The 10,316-nt window shown below is 41.7% G+C and overlaps 1 protein-coding gene across 1 annotated transcript; it reads left to right on the forward strand.

Moving 5' to 3' along the window:
- The first annotated feature begins 591 nt into the window (after positions 1-591).
- On the forward strand, positions 592-2,328 carry LOC145793927 (protein FAR1-RELATED SEQUENCE 5-like). Its single transcript, XM_082876835.1, has 2 exons — positions 592-1,176; positions 2,275-2,328. The coding sequence occupies exons 1-2, from the start codon at positions 592-594 to the stop codon at positions 2,326-2,328; spliced, it is 639 nt and encodes a 212-aa protein (XP_082732961.1).
- The last annotated feature ends 7,988 nt before the right edge of the window (positions 2,329-10,316 follow it).

The raw sequence follows: 10,316 nt of genomic DNA on the forward strand, positions 1-10,316 counted from the left end.
GATTTCCATTAACAGCGAGAAGCCCCTGTTAGGTTGGTTCCATTGATGAAGCTCTATAGGGAACAGTATAACGACCAATTTCCAACAACAACGGAACTATAAGGCTGTGTTGGTTCCATTGCTGAAGTGAAGTCGTTCTCTCCAACTAGATATGAGGTATGGAGCTGTCTCCCTCTCTCTCTCTGGCCTCTTCACTTCAGCTATTTCCCCTCAACTAAACCCCCATCCTAACTTCAACCGCTCTATGCTTCGCTCAAACGGAAACCCCTCCATTGGCAACTAACCTTTTTCTTTCTCAAGCGAGTGTTTGTGTTTGCACAAACAACTAAACTGTGTGAAAATGTCATGTTTGTGTTTGTGTTAACATTTTTCGGTCATCAAGTAATTGTTTATACTAATGTCATGTGCAGTATGGCCCCAGCGGAAGTTAAAAAGGAAGGTGATGATTATGACATTCCAAATGAAGTAGATGACATTCGTTTGATCAATGAAAGTCGGACAGAACCTTATCATGGTTGCGAAGCTGGTCTGAGCAATGAAGAAGCAACCAACATGAACGTTGAAGATGGCGGAGCCGATGTGAAAAAAGAAATGGTTGACGATGCTCATTGCAATGACATGGTTGGTGATGTTGAACGTGCCATTCTGGCACAAAAATTTGATTCGGTCGAAGATGGAGAAGCTTTCTACAATGCGTATGCTAAAGCCAAGGGATTTAGTATACAAAAATCCAGATTGAACACAAATAAAGAGGGAAAGGTTGCTAGTAGGCTGTGGTTGTGTTCAAGGGAAGGTCAGAGATTACCAAAATACTTGGACCGTGTTGCTGAGAAGAGTAGAGCTCCCAAGGCACTAACAAGAGTAGGTTGCAAAGCCCAATTTCGCATACGGTACGATGCAGATGCTGGTGAAAGGGGAAAGTATGTTGTGACTCACTTCGTCGCAGACCACAACCATGAATTGGCAGAACAACACTGTGTGATGTATCTGAGGTCACATCGCAGTTTAAACAATGCTGACAAAGCTCAAGAAATAGCTATGCGCAACGTCGTTGTGAAGACTAGCCAAATCATGGACTATATGGTAAATCAATCCGGGTCTCATGAGAATGTTGGTTTCATCCTACGGATCTGCACAACCATATTCAAGCCGAATGTAGAGCAGAAGTTGAGGATGGTGATGCGTAGGGTGCGTTGGTTTACCTATGTGCAAAACTTGATGTTGATGCACGTTTTTTTTACAAGTATGATGTGTGTAAAGATAAACAAGTTACAAAATCTGTTCTGGGCAGATTTGAAATCGTAGGCCGACTACGCAAAGTTTGGTGATGTGTTGATGTTTGACTCAACTTACAGAACCAATGCCTACAAGAAACCTTTTGTCATGTTGGCTGGTGTGACTAACCACTTTAGGACCACGATATTTGCATGTGTTTTGCTAGCTAATGAGACAATTGATACATATACATGGGTTTTGGAAACATTTATGGAGGCGATGGACAATAAAGCACCTGTGTCCGTACTGACAGATGAGGATAAGGCGATGCGAGAGGCAAACAGAAGAGTATTTCTAGACGCAAGACATCGATTATGTAATTGGCATCTTGGGAAAAATGCTGTTTCAAATGTTCACAAAAGTGGCTTTGCATATGCTTTCAAGCAGTGCATGGACATGGAAACGGATGAGACGAAGTTTGAGCATGGCTAGACGACAATGGTCGAAAAATTTGGACTTCAAACCAACAGTTGGGTGTTGAAGACATATGAGAAGCGTCATATGTGGGCTGAGGCATATATGCGTGGACATTTCTTTGCTGGGATGAAGAGCACTCAACGCTCGGAGAGTATGAATGCTTATTCCAATCCCTTCCTCTAACACAAATTAAAGCTATTTGAATTTGTTAGGCACTATGATCGGGCTCTTGCAAGGATAAGGTATAACGAGGCTGGAGATGATGCTGAAACAAATAACACTTTTCCGGTATTGATTACTCCATTGCGAGAATATATTTAGAATGTTCTGTGATGAAATCTTAGAAGAGGGGAAGTTGAATGTCAAAGACGTGTTCCCTTTGTCGGATGGTCAGAAATGCTACTATATTCATAAGTACAAAGTGAAGGATAGATCATGAATAGTAACACACAGTTCAGTGGATGCTGCAATGAGATGTTCTTGCATGAAGTTTGAGTCGTTGGGGCTACCTTGCTATCACATGATATGTGTTATGAAAGCCGAAAATTTAATGCAAATTCCCCTAACTTGTGTGCTGCATAGATGGACAAGGGCTGCAAGCAAGGATGGCCAGCAATGGCCTCAACCCTCAATTGATAGCACTACAACATAGACGGCCCGGTATGGGATATTGAGTTCTTCCTACAATGAAATGTGTTTCTATGCCTCGCAATCAACGGAAGGTTTCAAAGAAGTTAGGGATGCATGTCTTCCGATGACGAGCCGAATGAAGGAGTTATATGAGAGGAATCTGAACGATGGGAATGCAGACAAAGGGAAACATTCATTCCCTGGACAATTTGGAGTAGAAGATCCTGATGTTGTGAAGACAAAAGGAAAGCCGGGACGGGCCTCGTCCAACTGTCGAAGACCAAGAAAATGTGGGAATTGTAAATGCATTGGGCACACAAAGCGAATGTGTCCTAAGGTTTGGTTTAGCCGAACAGTGGGTAGTAACTTAGATGCAGATACAACCCACATAACTGATCGTGAGTACAATGCGGAGTCATTGCCCGTTCGTTGCAAAACTGGGTCGGTGGATCCAAGTACACCGCACATTAAGCAACGGCGACTATTTTTCGATGCTTCTCTTGATTCCAAGCAACCTGTGGCCAATACGGTAGTGTTGAAGCAGCAGTGTGCAAAAATGATTCGACCACAATTGATGAGGTGAATCAGGTAATTGTATAATTTGTATGATTTACTTATTCCCTTAATTTATTAGGTAGACAGTACTAGCTATTGAAAACACATGTAAATAATGTATGTAGTTTTCATTTTGCACGAATTGCTGTACGTAACGTGTAAATAATTGGTTACGTACAATGCCAGGAAATGGCACAACGTTACTTATGTACAAGGCCACGAGCTGTAAATTTTCCATATTGTTTAGAGTGATGTTGTCATTTGTGTTTGCAGTGACTTGTCATTTTGAAAACTAATTGAAGGTGAGATATATATGGGTTGTCTGTGTATTGTTTTGGGTTGGAAATTGACTTATGTCTATATTCCAAGATTCCTATTGCGGGTTGCTTGTTTCTGTTCCATATTTGGTTGGATCTAACTGAAGGGTTTTTTGCGGTGTGGTTTATCAACTAACGATGTGTTTGGCTTCGTATTGATTTGTTATGACTTGTTTCGGTAAATAAGTATTATATTTCAAGTAAAATACGAATTTTGTCCATGTGGGTTTGCAAAATTACATCCCAGCACATGCATTTTGTATATAATCCAAGTGACAGTTAATTTTGGGTGTTACTTGGAGAAAGTAACCCAACGAACTCGTTACTTTATCTTCATGCCGATTGCTATATGAATTATGAGTTACGAACAAGAGTTGTGAAATTATTTCATGTTAACTATGAAAGTGATGGGTTTATTGTTAGTAAAATTATGGTGGGCCTATATCGACAGCAATGAAGTAGTAATTTATAGTTGACAAGTTAAAGAAGAAAATCAAGCAATTGTGGTATTGGTTCGAATGCCTGAAAAGGATGAAGACTTCTTTCGATGAACTGATGGTAACAAAGTAGAAAGTAGAAAGTAAGTTGTTGTGTTGTTTGTAACAAATTGGAAAGTAGAAGGGAAAAAACTACTCAGAAGTTACAATGTAGAAAGTAAGTTGTTGTGTTGTTGTTCATGTCCTCTCTCTTTGCAAACATTCTGCCCTTTATAACTATTATTTCCCACGACCCCATGATCTGCCGATTCTGCAACTGCTTCTGTGCAACTTCTGTAACTGCACGGTCATTTTCGTGTCTTGAAACCACATAAAACCTTTACTTGTACCTGTCGAAGTGCATATAATTGAAGTTGCCACCTGTGCCCAAGTCATTTTAGCCTTTCCTCGACAGATACAGACTCCCAATTCGTTCATGTTTCCTCTTGGAGGCTAGCCACTAAATCCATGAGCACTGCCAGTAACTGCTCCACCGTGTAAGTCAAGTGGCATGCAAGATTCAATGTTAGTTGATAACCCTTGTCTTCAGGTGGACTTGCCATGTGTCCTCAATTGAATGGAGTAGCTGTTGGCAGGATGTGGGAAAAATAGGTGCAAAGAGGAATTTTTTTAAAATAACCAATCATAATTTAGCTGAAAATATGAGTGAACTTTTTTTTAATAAAAAGTAATTTCCATTTTTATGATTATAAACACGAGATGTATATTTTGTTTTCGATATAAATAAGTTGTGTATTTTGGTTACGTAAAATGTAGGACAACAATTGTGTTTAAGTCATTACAATCCAGAAAAAGATTATTTCAAATATTAACAAGTTTACTGACATTGAATATATTTTGATTAAATTACAGGGAAAATTCAATATTTGGCAGAGTTTGATGATTCAAAGTCAGGGGCAGTAACAGTGAGTGGCCAACTGTTGTGGTTCAGTGGCCCAATTTTCAAGGATTGTGGTTGTGTTTAGTGGACAATATTCTGTCGATTTTTGTCTCATAATGATGAGGGACATGCCCCACAATGGTGAAAAGGAAGGTCGACAGGGAAGAATCAATATTTGGCAGAGGGGACTTGAAGATTCGAAATCAGGGGGCAGTTACAGTGGCAGTTATGGTGTAGACGTGTGGGATCATGCAATGATGGGCCACAAAAACAGTATATGGATATCGAAACCAACGATCTCCCTTCTAGGCTTTCCAAGTATACTAAACCTCCACTTCTATCTGTCGATCTCCCTTTTCTTGTGTTTATTTCATGGCCACCAACTGTTTGAAACTTCTATCGACAGAGCAAGGCTCCTGCTTTGTCTCATCCTTCCTCCTGAAAGTGTGCCCACTAACTCCATGACTAGTGCTAAAAACTTCCCCCATCATTTCTAGGTGACCCACATGCAGAGAGCCCACTTTCAACTGGTGGACATTCCTTCAGACTTGGCCACGTGTCCTCCATTAAGTGGACCATCTGTCGACAGAGACTGGCAAAACTTGGTGCAAATAATGGCCCCCTTGTTCAAGTTAAATATCATATAAATTAACCTTGGGGAAGTGATTGAGACCCCCTCCAATCATCACCTGCACCACCACCCCACTCCCTCAACACACATGTGGGGGCTGGTGATTGGAGGAGAAGAAAAAAAGAAAAAAAAGAAAAAGTGGCCAATCAGAGAGAGATGGGGTCATGGGGGTGCTCCCTTTGTGGGGGTCCAATTCATATGATATTTAACTTCAACAAGGGGGCCATTGTTTGGGCCTAATGGCAAATTTCTTAATACGGGCCCAAAACAAACATAAACTGTAGCCCAATATAAGAGCATTTAAATATACCGGCCTCATCATAAGCTATAAAAGACCCACCTTTTCAACTTCAAACCACTTCATTTCCCTCTGATTCGAACTCCTTAGACTGTACTCCTTCTTCTCAAGAATTGCCATTCAAAACCACAGCACCACAAAACCCTAAGCCATGGCGCCGAAAAAATCTCAACCATCTCCATCTGAAGAGAACAATGAAGACCTACTCAGCTTCCCAGACCCTATTAGAACACGTATCGCTCCTCTAAAATTTGGTATTACCGTATTGCCCAGCACAAGCTTTGTCGCTAAGCCTACTCTAGGCCCTAACTTCGCGTCTTACTTCCCAGACGAGCTAGCTCCATACTATCCCCTTGGTAATGGTGAGAACCTTCTTCTCAACCAACCTGGACTTAAGTGGACTAACTGGAATGTCAACAAAAACCCACTCAGATCGTGGAGGTCACCAGACTCTGTTTGGCGAAGCTGGGCCAGGAGAATTGAAGGTCATGACGCTGAAGTATGGAAGCACCAGGGCATTAGTGAAACAATTAGACTGTTGACTAAAAATTATGACATGGACAAAGGGCTGATTGCTGCTGTTGCATGCTTTTGGTCGCAATCTTGTAACTCCTTACTCCTCAATTTTGGTATGATTTCCCCTACCATCTTAGATGTAGCTCACTTGACTGGTCTCCCAATCTTGGGCAATCCAATTCATGCTCTCCTCGAGCCTCCAAAAGTGACCTTTACTTTAAACACTGACATGTGCTATACATATTTCGCCAAAAAATACAAAGGTGAGCCTGGTTCCCCTGTCCAGGACAAAAAAAGAACTGCTTTTTACTTACTTTGGCTTTGTGAGTTTGTTTTTTGTGTCCCTGGGTACAAGATCACGAAGGAATACCTCCCCCTTGCCTTGTGTATGCAAGATGGCCAACTTATGGCTTTAGCCCCTTATCTTCTTGCAACCCTTTACCAGGCCCTATTTTCCTTTGTCGACAAGAAGATTTTTGGCAACTGTGGTGGCCCCTTCTGGCTCTTCCAGGCCTGGTTATATGCCTATTTCCCTAAGGCATGACCCCCACCAGCTAACACCTTGAAACCATTTTTCCACTCCTATGCTGAGCAATTGCTCACTTATAACAGCCAACCCATTCTCACTTTCAAAAATCATCTTACCATGTTTTACAACCTTCATTCGAAGAGACCTTCCAACTTGTACATGCCATTTCAAAACTTTCTATTCTCCTCTAGTAGACTTCGCTTCCTCTTCATAGACCCTTGTGATTTACACAATGAGCAAGTCCAAGAACAAAATGAGACTTGGAGACACATTCTCACCTCTAGACATGTCTTGGTTGGCTGTTCCATATCCTCCACCAAGATGTCCAACTGCAGTTTTGAAACATACTGTCCCAATCAATGGTCCAGGCAATTAGGTCTTTCCCAGGGTATCCCTTATCCTTATTTCCACCCAACCATCCATGAGGAGATTGGGTCCAGAATCTACTTCAAAGATCCTAGGCAAGCTGAATCCATTCTGACAGAGAACACCAAACTTTTCCAAGATTTTGGCCCCTTCTTCTTCAAACCTGCTTCGGACTGCTCCACTGCTTTTGACCATTGATGGGGACTTATGACTGCTATTATTTTATGTAAGCCACTTGAAACCTGCCTTCACGATACTTGTATTGATAATTAGGGCCCCATATCCTCGCCTTCCAAGCTTAAGGCTACAGGTATCCTTCCTTCATATACTTCATATCCCTGACTGTCTCATGCTCTTTATTTTTTTTTTCTCTACAATACTAACTTGTTTGACCTTTGACAGCCAAAATTGGGCCTGCTGCTAAACCATTGGTTAGGGACCAACATAAAGGCAAGGCTCCAATGGATCCAACTACTCAGACAAACACCCCCTCAATTCCGAAATTAATGAGAGACTCTTTGGCAGCCTCGTAAACACAAGCACAAAGAGGAACTACCACCTGTACCCCTGTCGAGACAGAGGTCATGGCGAAGAAGAGAGGAGAACCTTCCACTGCTCCTGCTTTAAGTACAGACCTAAGTGATTGGGATATCCCTCTCAGCCAAACGGTTGGTCAAACAACATCAAATCCTTCAGGGCAGCTCTACCAAATATGCCTTCACTTTACATATTTACATCATCTCAATTTCCATTCACACCCGACTGATCACTTATTTTTGTGCAGAGAAAAAGAAGGAGATTACTCCTTACTGCTGCTGATGATGAGGATCCGTCCACCTCTCCTTAACACATTCATCTAATTCCCAGTCCCATCAGCAATGTACCCAGAGAACCCACTCTATAACCAACTCCACCACCACCTGAAGCATCTCAACAAACTTCCTTATAACCTGCTTCATAGTCTTCGCCACAGCAATCTACACAATCTGCATCACAACATCCTTCCACTTCTCCTCAACACATTGATTTAATTCCTAGTCCCATCACCAATGTAACCAGAGAACCCATTGTAGAACCAACTCCACCACCACCTCAAGCATCTCAACAAACTTCATTACAGCCTCCTTCACAACATCCTTCCACTTCTCCTCAACACATTCATCCAATTCCTAGTCCCATCACCAATGTACCCAGAGAACCCACTGTAGAACCAACTCCACCACTACCTGAAGCATCTCAACAAACTTCCTTACAACCTCCTTCACAGTCTTCGCCACAGAAATCTACACAATCTGCATCACACAATCCTTCACAGCTAGAACCTCCTCCTATTGCTCTCAAGGATGTCACAGTTGGGGCTATCCTGATGGAGGTTGATTACCCAGGGGGCACTGAGCTTATTATTGTCCCTTCTGTCTTTAGCCCTCAACCATCACCATCCAACTCCTCAAATTCCCAAACTTCAAACAAAGAATCAGAGAGGATTGATTTTGACATTTCAATCAACAGCCAATCTTCTCCAACAGATGACAATACAAAATCCCCTCAACCAGAAGTTCACAACAACCAAGGTAAATAGAAATATAAATGTGACTGTTTGTTTGAAAAAAAACTTCTCTTTAAGTAACTGGTATTCTTCTCCAATTTACAGGGACGGACATAATACATGACTCATCTCCATGACCAATGCCTGAGAAAGAACTTGAAGATCCTCATGACTTTCCCCTCTTACCAGAACCAGAAAAAGAGCCTGAAAGCGTTGATGCTGCCATTTCATCAGTACTCGAAACAACTCCTCCTGCTGCCACAACCACAGCCGAACAAGGCCAACCGTCTGCGCGCACTTTATCATGACAGGTACTACCATTTTCAACCTCATCCTATTTACTCTTTATTACTTACAAGCATATATTCTCACCAAACTATTAATGTTCATAGGCCATCGTTCCATGTTAGGATATTTGGGCCGAACTTTCTATTCTTCAATAACATCTAGACGAAATATCCCTATTGCCTCAAAGGTTACATCTCTTTCATGCTAAAACTCAACAAACCTTAACCACCTTCATCAATCTCATTAACACCCCAGTTGAAGAAATCATTCTCCACAAACCTGATGAAACCTTGGCCTGTCTTTCTACTGTTCTAAACCTCTCCCCTAACCTTTCAACCCCATTCAACTAAAGCAATTGGCCAGATCATCACGGAATGGTCAACCCTTTTGGAGATGGTTCAGACTTGCTCGGAGGATATTCAAACCAAAAAAAGATTTCCTAAACGAAGCTGACACAATATCTACTTCACTCAAACTTAGCCAGCAAACCTCTGCAGCCATTCTTGAGCAACACTCAGCACATGAACTTGAGGAAACCAAACTCATGGCAGAACTTGCCTCTGTCCGGCAAAGAAAGGCTCATCTGTAGCAGCAACATGACCAGCTTAATCAAGAAGCAAGGATGATGCTCTCCCAAATTAGACATCGTCCTGCATCAATTTAGACAACTAAAGCTGAGTTGGACCAAGCCCAAGCCATGCTGGTAGATGCTCAATCAGAATGGGGTGTTCTAGCCATTCTCTTCCCCAAATCCTAGACTAGTTTATATATGTATTCTTTTGTATTGCACAGAATGCGTGCTATCTTTCAAACCATTGTGCAGACTTGTTCATTAATGAATATCAATACTCTATTTTTGAATGGTTTGTTGTATGGTTTTTTTTTTGGTTGTGTAATTTTTCTCCATTTGTGCATTGTTATGAAGTAATCAACTCCCCTTCAAAGTTTCCCACATGATTGGATAATACTTCTTCACATATCTTTCGTTTATATATCTTCTATGTGGTTGCCCTTCCAAGGATTCGTTTATGTAAAGGATGTCATACTTCTTCACATCGGTATATCTGTCATGTACAGATGTTTAGTATTTTTATTTAGTATCAAAGTCTGCATGTTTAGTGTGTAAAGTCAGTCAGCCAAATATTTCTGAAAATATGTCATCTACAATACATAACTGACGTAAAACACTTACTTACCGACCGATATACTGGAAACAACCAGGCAGTTGTAGACGTCCCCGAACGCCTCGGGAGGAACGAGCTCCCGTTCTGTTCATTTTGGGGTCACTACAGCTCAGGACTCTCAAATTTGTCACGGTTCTAAGTCTGAACCAAAGAGTCCAAATCCGGCAAATCGTTTTGAGAAAACAGATTTTTTGAAAGAAGTGCCAAACATGGACTGCTTTGCCAGATACAGAGTCGCCACCTAAATATTTTATTTTGAGAAATTTAGGAAACCCTGACTCGGTGCCAAAAGGCCACGTGTCCGTCATCACCAAAGTTGTCTCGGCTCGGGAACTTGGGTACGATTGGGGAAGGTCACTTCGTGAGCACCCCCGCTCGCCCGGTCAT

The sequence above is a fragment of the Camellia sinensis genome, chromosome 6 (assembly GCF_055761805.1).
Source record: "Camellia sinensis isolate YWXY chromosome 6, ASM5576180v1, whole genome shotgun sequence".
NCBI lineage: Eukaryota > Viridiplantae > Streptophyta > Magnoliopsida > Ericales > Theaceae > Camellia > Camellia sinensis.

What these genes read in the sequence shown, in the direction of transcription:
- LOC145793927 (XM_082876835.1), top strand. Translation starts at nt 592, where the DNA reads ATGGTTGACGATGCTCATTGCAATGACATGGTTGGTGATGTTGAACGT. An exon ending in TAGAGCAGAAGTTGAGGATG is followed by an intron (nt 1,177 to 2,274) that starts GTGATGCGTAGG and finishes TGTGCTGCATAG; the next exon opens with ATGGACAAGGGCTGCAAGCA.